At 38.3% G+C, this 11,698-nt stretch overlaps 1 protein-coding gene across 2 annotated transcripts; it reads right to left on the bottom strand.

Moving 5' to 3' along the window:
* Positions 1–3,299: 3,299 nt before the first annotated feature.
* On the bottom strand, positions 3,300–11,363 carry panx3 (pannexin 3). Of its 2 annotated transcripts, XM_024261654.2 has the most exons (6): positions 11,294–11,363; positions 10,942–11,134; positions 7,925–8,067; positions 6,326–6,540; positions 5,235–5,986; positions 3,300–4,081 (listed from the first exon to the last, which is right to left on the bottom strand). In XM_024261654.2, exons 2-6 carry the CDS (start codon positions 11,123–11,125, stop codon positions 4,023–4,025), a joined length of 1,353 nt encoding a protein of 450 aa, XP_024117422.1. In that variant the 5' UTR covers positions 11,126–11,134; positions 11,294–11,363; the 3' UTR covers positions 3,300–4,022. The 2 variants fall into 2 exon arrangements, with proteins under 2 accessions (XP_024117422.1, XP_024117421.1); XM_024261653.2 differs by lacking the exon at positions 3,300–4,081 and having other exon boundaries at positions 4,847–5,986.
* Between the last annotated feature and the right edge of the window lie 335 nt (positions 11,364–11,698).

Below are 11,698 nucleotides of genomic sequence, written 5' to 3'. Positions count from 1 at the left end.
TCGAACCGGGGCCTTCTCGCTGTGAGGCGAGAGCGCTAACCACTGCGCCACCGTGCAGCCGACTCAACTAATCTCCAGACAGAAGTCTGTTTTGCTGTATTTTCCAATCAAAGAAAGACTTGTACTCAATGTTCTAATGTTTAACTCATGGTTGTTTTTATGATTTGAGACAACTGTCAGTGATGTCTTTCCGATTCAGTAGAACTTCAAGGAACGCATTGAAATGTCTTTTTTCTGTTTTTGAATGAAGTTCTTTTAATATCGTGTACATCGATAAGCGCTAGTCAATAGTCGATAGCTTTATCAAGGGGGTTTTCTCGGCAGCGGCATGAATGGTACTCACTCTGTCAGGCTTCAATTTGCTCGCATGGAACCCCAGGTGGACTCTCAGGAGCACGCAGAAGATCTAGCTTTATGGCCACAGGGTTGATGAATCTTCTAAGGAGTGAGTGAAGGGAAAATTAATTGAGCAGGGAAAAAAAAACAAGTTCCTCCAGAAAATGTTCCTCAGAGAAAGTTCCTCTCCATACATGTTGGGAATGAGCAGTTTAAAAGAATCCAAACAGAAAAAAGAAGAGCTCCAAACAAGAAACAAAGGTCAGATCACAAAAAACAATGAAAAACAAAAAACTCACTTCTATACAGCTTGATATTGACTACAAGAGACCACACAGAGCCACAACTACTGTCACCCAGCAAACAAACTGGTACAGGAGTGAGCTGAAACAGCAGTATATAGGCAGGAGTGAACAGGTGAGACAAATGATATCTTATTACATGCACCGGGAGCACAGGGGAAAAAAGAACACAAACTGAGTCTATGAACAGGTCAATTCACCCAAAAAGAAAAACATTTTTGTTAAAGTTACATTTTTGATTGAGCCAAAAGAAAAACTAATAAACCTACATGTTCAGTTACAATTAAATGTGAACATGAATATAATGTGTTTTTTGTCTAAAATGTATCAAGCACGTTGTGATTATGTAACCCTTGTTCTGTCCTGGTTATGTTGGCGTTTCAAGTCATCTGGACCCCACAAGACGGCACGCTGAATTATTTTCTTCAATGACTTTTACTGGTGTCTGTGGCAGAAATGAAATTCTGTCCACCTTCATCCACTTTTGTCATGGGAGAGATAACACATCAATATAAGGGTGGGGTCATCTAGACCCCATAATAAAGGAAAAGGGATAACTGTTCAAAAATTACATTTGCTCTGTGATTTATTTGTAAAAAACAAATCACTTTTCAGAAAGTATATATATATTTTGTTTTCGTGAGGTTACATAAAACAATACATAAATAAACTGAACAAGAAAGTTGAGTTTTGGGGTTTTAAACTGAAAAAGTGTGTAAAGGGAATGAGCGAATAAAGATGGAAGTTCTATGAAGTTTTCATTTAAGCTTTATTGACTTCGAGCTAGAAATCTCTACATTTCTAGTCATGGGTAGAGCTTTTCCAAGGTTATTTTTACTGCTTTTGGGATTCAGTTTTCCTCATTATTTCTTGGATGAACATGTGGCTTTTCCAAAGTGGACCCATTCTCTCATTTTAATGTCAATTAGAGAAGGATAATGACCATCATGAGCCTGAGCAGGATGAAGCCTTTTGCTTAAATTGCAGGGAGTCTGTTTTCAGCACGAGTCAATAACTCCCTCAAGTGGTTGTAACCAGCCAGCTACAGTATCACCACAAGATAAACATGTGCCCTTCCCTCTGGGATCATTCTAGGTTGAGCTTAATTGTCAGATTACACAATTGAAAATAAGGGTGCCCATACATATAATCTAGTAAAAGAAAATGAATAAACTCATAAAAAGCAACTTCATTGCAATGTGGTTTTGTATTAGGGGATATGTTGAAATCCATGAGACATTCTAGTTCAGTTTTGATTTTTCGTGATGTAGAAAGATTGAGTAACTGAACACTATTCAACATTTCTGTTCTAATAAACACACCACAGTTGGTTGATTGATCCCCCCCTATGGATATAAGTTTTGAAACCCCTTCTTACCATAAATATTTTGGAAATAGTTCATTTGAAAGTTGGACACATGGTATCTGTGTTGAAATGCACGGCATTATTACTGGCTCAGATGTGGGGTGGAGTTTGATGTGTGACATTGTGCTTTTGTAAGTTCACAATCTAAGTATTTTAGATAAGAGAATATCTGTAACCTCAAACACTTTGCGTGATTTTTTTTTTAATTATTCAGTAAAATAGACAAATATGACATTTCATGTGTTTTCAACCCCCCAATCCCTGCGCACTATGCAGGGGAGCTTTTTAGTGTTGTTTCTGTGGAATGTGCACGCTCCTTGCACATCCCTTGAGTGCAGCCTTGCTGTTAGAAATAAGGAAATCTAGGCAATCAGTGTTTCCATTGAATATGAAATTACATAAATTGGATTTGCAATAATAAATGTACACAATGGAAACGTGTCAATTGAAAAAGAAAATCACATTTATCGAAAAAAAAGTTTTTGCTCTTGGAGGTGTTTTTTTAAGGCATATTGAAATTGACATATTTCGCAATACTGTAATGGAAACCGTTTTTTCAAATTAATTGAGTCACGTGACCAACCGTGTCTGCACCACTGCAAGGCAGTACACAGCGGGCCCCACATGAGGTTTTCTATTTCAGTATTTCAGTACCTCACTGAAGAGGTTTCCTGAAAGGACATTTGAAGGTCAGAAAATGTGTTCTGACAGGACTTTTTACTAATTAAATGTATTGATGTTCTGAATGCAGAACTCACAAGCTCTTAAGTTATGTGTCATTAAGTGATTTTAAAAAAAAATCTGCTTTAAAAATGTAATTAATTGTGACGACATGCCCAGGTATATAAGCTGTAAAGCAACACATGCCACCACAGTGACAGGCTGTCACAATGATGTTCTTTATAATGCTTTCATTTTTTTAATTGGAGGAAGATTCTTCAAAAAGCTTCTGTCTTTTCTCACTAATGTTCAACATTCATGTCCATAGACACTGTGGAAATTACTGAGATTTTGTATCATGTATGTTAACTTAGCTCAGTAATATTTTTCCCCTTTAAATTTTTCCATACAGCCCTTTTTGTTAGGTTTTTTAAATTTAATTATTGAGTCAAGAGAACCTTTCACTTTTTAGGACCTTGCTTTGTTTTTGCCATGACCTCTGGATACGTGTTGTGGTGTTGGAGTCATTTTGATCAATTTATCATTGCTTAAAGTGTTCTTTTTCTTCATTTACAGGTTATGGCTCCTACCGCTTGAGTTCCATGTCCATGACTTTAGTTTTCATCTCGTCTTGATTTTTTCTTTTTTTTAATTACTGCATAATGTTCAGATATTGAAGTTTAATTATGGTTAATTAATATGTTAACAAGGACAGCTTTTTACATGTTTTTCCTAAACAACGCAAGACCATTTTTTCATCTTAAAAGCCCAACAATCTTAAAATTCAAACGTTGTAATTACACTGCTACTTTTGCAGTTGTTGACAATAACACAGATGCAGCATAAAAATGGGATAACTTTTATTAGAAACCACTGTATGTGTACATTTTGTTTGATTAATGTTGGGAAAAAACAGATTTGACAAGAAAACTGTAGTAACAAAGAAGATGCAATCAAAATCAAGGTAATCATTGGTAATATTCATAATTATCAACATAAATCCCCAAAATGACATCTGTAGCATTCAGACATTTTTTAAGTTTAAAATAATACTTGTAAAACTGCTGTCATTATTAGTGGTGTGCTTTCACCCCAGTAACATCAGACAGTTTCACCGGCACACTCTTTTGCCTCTTTTCTATACATAAATATTCGATGATATACAGATACACTGAAGTCTGCGATGTTAACAGATGCCCAGCTGATCAAAACTGACAAATCCATGTCCACAGACACACTGTTTACAGAACAACTCCAGCAGTTTTAGGGTTTGTTTATTTTTAAGAGCGCCAAGACCCAATTGGTGTCTGACCCCACCCATGCCCAATTCTATCACATTGAGTCAGTCCATTGAAGGTTTAGTAATGACTAAATGGTGCAGTCTCCTTCAACTCATGGTACCCCTGGTGGTTTGGTTCTGTGAAGAGATGGAGATGGCAGTTAGGGCAAGTTAAGTGCCACAGATCTGTGTTTTTAACTCAGCCAGGATTTTGAAGGTCTGTCATTTTGCCCCACTGTAAAACTATAAACAGTGAAGGAACACCGTTCTCTTTGTGTTTTATATCAGGCTTTTGTCTTTTTACATTTTTTACGGACAAATCCATGTCTGTTTCCTCTTATGTTGCTATGTCAGAGGTCTGCCACCTGCGGCTCCAGATCTACATGCGGCTCTTTTATCTCTCCATGGTGGATCTTCAGTCAAGCATAAAATAAGTCAGGGAGACTGCTGACCCAGACATGTCGACCGCCTGAGTCAGCTGCTCCCCCTAAACAAAACTACCTTAAGAAAACAAATAAACAGAACCTGTAAACTAAGACTGCAAAGGTCCAACCCAAAACTAAAATAACAAAACCCAGCAGTGTAAGACTGTTGAGGACAAAGAGGGGGAAAATAACACAAAAAATAAATAAAAGAAAAATAAAATAGCATTTTTTTTAAGTAAGGATAACATCATTAGCATTTATTTGATTTAGATCACTATAATTTAAAAATTGAAAGCTGAAGTGCCCATAGATGATAAACTATGTAGGTTTTTACATCCCTGTTGACCTGAAGACATCTTGTTTGCTCAACTCTACCTCCAGAATGATCAACATGATCCTGTTTGGCACAGAGCATCTTTTGTTTTGAAAATAAGTTATTTGAGCTTCTGTCAAACGCCAAAAAAGAAAGAAAAAATCACATTTTGAAAGATCCTAGGTTCTTTTTATATTTCTGCTTTTGTTCGTGCCAAAAAAACAGGCATAATTCCTATTTATTACTATAAAAAAGTTAATGAATGAAAATCCAAATTTCTTAAAGGCTAAAGTAAGATTATGTGGTTCCTTCTAGGTTTTGATCATTAGAAAACAAGCCTAGATGGCACTTTTACTGCTAAAGATGACCAACCACTGTTCCATGTCATGCCTGTTTTGTATTGGGGGTACTGCCAATGCTACCCAACAATTAAAAGGACAAGAAACAGTCTAGGCTTGGTTTTATTTGATAATTTTTTGTGCATCCCAAATGATAAAGACAAGAATAGCCATTAAAAAAATACTTTTGAGTGTATATATGAAGGTTGAGGTACCCAGGCTCATATTTTCCTCCACCAGAGGCCTTGTTTCCCTGCAGTTCACCACTCGTCCTTGTGCTGCTCCCAGAATAGTCATGATGTCCACTAGGTTGAGCTTTCCTTCTTCTTTAGCCTCATCAATTTCCTCTGCCAGCTCCATAGCCGCCTCTTCACGTTCCTCCATTTCTTCTTGTGTCAATATGACGTCTAGTCCTTGTCCTGCTGTTGTGTTGCCCAACTGTGGCGGTGCAAGGGAGCACAAAGCTCTGACTTGTCCGTAGGACTTTAGATGAGCTACATTGGCACGCAAAAAAAGCAGGAGAACATTGAGGTCATTCAGAGGGCAGCCTAACCTCCTGCTCTTGAGGAGATCCAAAGCAGGAAGGACCTCGTAGACAGAGATAAAGGTGTTGTCCCACACAAAGAGTCGGATGAGGCTAAAGAGAACTATCGGTGCCAGTAAGAGATAGATTGCACCATTAACCACACTTATCACTTGAAAGACCAAATGTCCAATTATCTTGCACTGAATTAACTCTGAAACTCTGTTCTGATCTTGCAGCATATTTGTGCGGATAAAGCAGTTGAACTCATCCTTCAGGAAGGCCGAGAGGTGAAAGTAAGTAAGATAGAGGCAGGCAGAAGTCATGAAGGTCAAGAGGAGAAATCCTCGCAGGAAAAGCATGCTCACAAGGAAGTAAGACTTTTGTTTGCACTGTAAGTATCTCTCAAGAAGTGGATACTCAAAGTATCTCTTCCTCTTTGCTCTGCAATTGGACAAGAAAAATACGAAAAGCCATTAGTTTTTGGTCTTTGAGACAATGGTTCTGTATCTATTAAATCTGTCCTCAACAATGCCCTAGAATAGTTTTTAAGAGGAGAACAACTTTCTTAACTCAATTGTTAAGCAAAATAAAACAATTATGATATTTCTTCAAAGAGTTGTAGGCATTTTTCTTCAAAGTAGCACATTATTTCAGCTTTTTTTTTTAACAACATGACACCTGCAAACCATGTTTCTCTGTATGTCTGTAACCAAGCAAGCAACATCACTGCAGCCTCTGTAAGTATTTTTGTTTCAAGCTAAAATGCATCTGACCCCTTACCTCTGAAGTTCAGCCTGAAATGTCAGTGGGTTTTGGGTGGTCTGGCGCATGTCCAGAATGCTTTGAGCCAGCCGGATGGAGCGGTTGTATGACTTGTCAAGTTCATCAATTATGAAAAGCAGGTCTGACCCAAGAGTGGGCATGACAAGTTGGCGCCAAATTAGAGCTGGCAGATACATCAGGATGGCCATAGCCAACAGAGAATAAGGAAACATCTAAAGGAAGAACAAGAAAAACAGATTTACGGCAGAGTTACACATACAGGGTTGACCAGAGATTAGTTGCATAAACGATCAATTAAAAACCCAGAACTTACAGTGATGGTGCATTCACACCAGACACAATTTGCGTCTGTTGCCTCTCTTTTGACACGTGTCAAATTTACTTCTCGATGCCTTGACGCCCCAGCTGCGGAGCAACCGCCAAAGAACTTCATTGACCACATCATGGAAATTATGACTGATGTTGAGCGAATAGCTTGGGTCTATATGTTTTGGAGAGCTCTACAGAGACGCCGGCAAAACATTGCTAAGTCTGGGTTCACCAGATCTTTCGGAGTCTCTCTTTTGTCGGGATTTGCATACAATGCAAAGTTTGTTTGTGGCCCAGTTTGAGCATTACTTGAGAGGGGATAAATAAAAATGAAACTGAGGGGGATCTTTTTATTATTGTCTTAATTGGAAATAAGGAAAAACATCATAAGCCTATGGAGCTGGAGCACTCTGGCTGCTGCAATTGTGGTGGTTTTCCATCTGCCGGGCAGCCAACCCCCGACGGACCAGCATAGCAAGCTTTGCTGCGGAGGGACCGGCAGCTTGGGTGGCCACGCTCACTTCTCTGCTGGATCCTGGCAGCGGAGTTTGCTATGCTGTCCAACGGGAGGCTAACTAGAGTACTGGGCTTGATCGCTCTAGCTCAATGAGCTCTGTGACAGGCTGGTGACCTGTCCAGGGTGTATCCCGCCTTCGCCAAACAGTAACCCAGGACAGTCTCTCGCTACCCTGCGGCGCCAGCGAGTTAAGAAATTAGATTTAAGTTCAGGACAAAAATCCTCACACCGAGCAGCCATACTGAATGTTTATTTCTACCCTCTGATCTAGTCATTAAAAGGGTCACATGCCCAAAGCTGAGTCTCTGATTGGTTGAAGCTCTCCGCCAACCTTGCAGCACCCGACACCCAAATCGTCTCTGATCACGTTTGTAAATTGACTAAACATTGAAACTTGGCGCCTCCGCCACACAAATCGTGTCCGGTGTGAATGCACAAAAAAGAACAATTTAGAATGAAACATAAATCCACTGTTTGCTGAACTCAGGCTTAACGTATTCTCTGAGTACCATGAATATATATATATATATATATATATTGAGGTGTGTGTATATATAGGAATATACTATAAATATTTATATAAATATACTGTATGTTATACATTCATTGCTTTCAAAAAATAAATATTTAAATTCTAAACAGAAACAAATTCATTTTAGGGTATACGGCAGTAGTCAAACATTTTTAAAAGAAAACTAAAATACTTCACAAGGAAATAGATTGAACAGTTGTTTGGGTTTAAAAAAATAAAAATAACAGTTTAGACTTACTTTGTGTACCCAGAGAGACTGCTCTTCAAAATTCCCATCAGGATCCAACTCGTGATGCATGAGAGAGTCCCAGCAGTATGTGTCCACATAGCTGGCCTGCTTTGCAGTAAAATTGTTTGGAGTGAAGCAGCTGATCTGGGGTCCTATGAAAAAAAAAATGTAAACTTTAACCATATTTGTGTATATGACTGTTTAATCAATGCAATAATTGCTGTAATAATTTGCTTTAAGCACTAAGTGTTTTGCACAACATACATACATTCAGACACTGGAGGCCTGTTACTTGAGAACATTTTTTTTTCCTGAAACACATTTTCACAGGGGAATAAAATGGAACCTTATCTTTAAAAAACCTAAAATGACTGTGTGCAATTTTTCATCCCTTACCCTTAATGTATTTTTACTTCACCAGAGTCTTTTCATAGATGGTTCCACATACAGACACGTATCATTTACAGAGAGTACTCCACCCTTTTAAAAAGAAGGCTTGGGATGAGGCACACCCTTGTTTCTCTCCACCTACTTTAGGGTTTTGGGCACGACACATTTTTCGCCCACCACCCTCCACAGTTTCCCAGCTACCTTTGAATAGAAATGTACAGCCACTAATTTACTGTCAAAGTGGGATTCTACTGCCTCTGAACCATATTAAAACCACCAGCTATGTCCAATCATCTGAAACCACACATTTGTCTGTAATTAGCCAGCATTTCAAACCTGAAATCAGTGTTGTTTTTCATCAAAAAATATGACAGCTGGAGTTATGATGAGTGACATTTTGGACTGAAAGGTGAAAAAATAGTGCAGCCCTTGTAGGCTGAAAAAACACTCAGTATTTCGGTCCTTCTGAACCAAGTTATTTTTAACAATCCTCAAAAACATGGACTGCTTTAGTTAGCCCAGAGACTTCTTCAATGTGAGTTGGGAATAGGAGTGACTGTGTTTATGCTGGAGAAGGCCTCTGTTGTCGGTGCATTAACTTCAACTGCTGGTTCAGTGGCGTAACAGTCATTTTTCAACATTAAACTATAATGACCTTCACTTCAAGAAATACACAGCATTTATTTTGTGATTTTCCCATCTGGAGGACCAATTTAATGCTATGACTCCACACAAATTTTATTGATGTAGTTTTTCTCTGTATCTTAAAAAATTATATTACATTCACAGCCCTGCGCTTATGGTTTGCTGTTGTAGTGCAGAAGTTTACTGCCAGACTGAGAACAAAAAAAAAAATTAAAAATAAATGTCTCTCTGATAGTGTTTGGGGGGCCAGGCCAAATGTGGAGGTGGGCCGGATCTGGCCCGTGGACTGAAGTTTGGGGATCCCTGGTTTAAGGTAACAAATAGAAACTCCGAAAAATATCATATAAAGATTACACAAATAACACAGTTTTTTTTTCCTGATTTTTTTCACACAAGTCAGGGTAGTTTTTTATATAGAGCAACATTATTGGAGTCTGCAAAAACTGATTTTTGTATTATGCATATTTAGTAGGGGTTTAGGGAAAAATCAATTCTGCAATATATATTTTATTTGGCGATACTTGTATTGATTTAATAAGATGACATGGCGATATTTAATTATTTAATACAGCATGAATTTGCTTGGGTAAAGCAACTTGTGTATAAGATACAGTTGCAGTGCTTATAATGTTGCGATCGTTAGATAGAATTAACTTCCCCATTTTACTATAATGAATTATTATTCAGGCAGAGCTATTTTTCTAAGTCATTCTCTAAAAGAAAATGTGTGAAAAATTGTTCTGATACAGTCTTGGGATTTATCGCGATACATATTGTATTGTGAGCCGGGTATCGCCGTACGTATCATATCGCCAGGTTCTTGCCAATACACATTCCTAATATTTAGTACTGTGTACTGTTTACTACAGCGTAATTGCTGCTGTTCAAAGCCAAAGCCTGTTGTCCCTCTTTTGGTTTCTTCTGATGAAGTAAGATAGAACTAGTCAACCATATAAGTGGTTAACATAATCTAAAAGTTTCTGTTTGTGTTTTCACATAAAAAAAACACAGCTTGTGACTTTTTTGTAAAACAACTTTGGATGAACCTGATCTGAGATTTCTGCCTCTGCTCCTATTTTCCTCTCCCAATTCCTAATTTACATTGGCAAGTCATTCCCACATTTACATCTTGCACAAAATTTCTTGGCTGAGACTGCAGCTGCAAATAAATCCGACTTTAGACTGCAATCAAGCACCGTTGTCAAACCAACTGCTCAGAAGACGAACTGTGTACTTCGGCAGCACCCCCTCCCACCAGTTAATCAACACATCCTCTCATTTAACTCAAAAAGTAGAGAGCTGCCAGAGCAGAACTTAGCCTTGTAATTACAGTATGCCAGTGTTAGTGAGCGGTGCTCTCAATCATGCTATCTAGTAATTACCATCAGGAGAATCGGGCTGATTGCAGTTCAGCTCTGCCACAACCAGCTTTGCTTCAAAGTCAAGGGAGTAACCCTCCTTGGCAACAGAATACCAGAATTACACATATAAATATTTATATAAATATACACGTAATATCAGATGTTGTTCCTTAAATTCGTTGCGGACTATATAAACAGTATACATACTTTATATATATATATATATATATATTATATGCGCTGTATGTATGTATATATACAGTATATATATATACATATATATATATATATATATATATATATATATATACAGTATTTGTATATGTACTCCTACACACCTGAAAGACATCAACATGTTCCAGGAACAACATCTGAGATTTCAGTCCAGTGTAGTCTTTGGAACAGCCATAATACTTTGGAGAGCCCTCAAGTTCTTTGAACTTGAAGGAAATCAGACTGCTCCAATCTTAATTTTAAGCTGTTTAGCATTTACACAATAATAGACTGCTTACGGATCAAATGTTGCAAAAATAAAGGTTTTGTGGAAAAAAAAAACTGCACTCGTGAATTTAGGATATGACAGAGGTACACAAACAAAATCCTGAGACACCACTTTAAAAGAATGCTTACCTAGAGAGATCTCGCGGACAAAGGCCATGCACACCAGCATTAGCGGTAGCCCAACAGACACATACTTGATAACCTTGTCTATGGGAAGCTCCAGTTCCAGATGGCTAAACCTGAAAATCCCTGGGTTGTCCGGCAGCAGGGCATCAGATAGCATAGCCTTTGCCGCTGCTTTGGCAATGGACATCTTGAAAACCTGAACAGCAAATGAAGAGTAAACCTTTTATGTCAATTTCACATCTTTGTTTGACTTTATTTTTTCCCATCAGTTTATTATATTTTAATTCTATATTGTTTCCAGTATTAGGGTGCAATTTTGAATTGAAAGAATTGGTAAAAACTCTAATCTGCTTACCTTCAGTCTCCCAGCCCTCGATGGTAAAATGATTTGACGGAGCAAGCTGTCGCTCTGAAGGCCTGTAGAGTGTTGGAGAGCTCTTTAAGTATTCAAGGAGTGGTTTGGTAAATGAGAGGTTGGATTTGGGTTTGACCGGGCCTGGTCTGGCTCTAATTACAGTGTGGACATCTGGGAAGAGACAGGGACCCAGATGGCACAGATAGCAGAACTCCAGTGCTCTGCAGTGAGCCTTGTATGTGTGTGTGTGTGTGTGCTCATGTATAATGCTTTGCTGCATGCACTCTGAAGCCCTCTGACAGCAAACCACTTCAAACAAGTGAACCTTTGCCAGTGGATTTTCTGTCTCTGTAATTCTGACTATTTATACCATGCTCCACCATTTTGCCCTCAACGTTGTTGCTT

The sequence above is a fragment of the Oryzias melastigma genome, linkage group LG14, assembly GCF_002922805.2.
Source record: "Oryzias melastigma strain HK-1 linkage group LG14, ASM292280v2, whole genome shotgun sequence".
Taxonomy (NCBI): domain Eukaryota; kingdom Metazoa; phylum Chordata; class Actinopteri; order Beloniformes; family Adrianichthyidae; genus Oryzias; species Oryzias melastigma.
The sequence above is the reverse complement of the archived record's forward strand: the minus strand, read 5'-3'. Positions and strand labels throughout refer to the sequence as shown.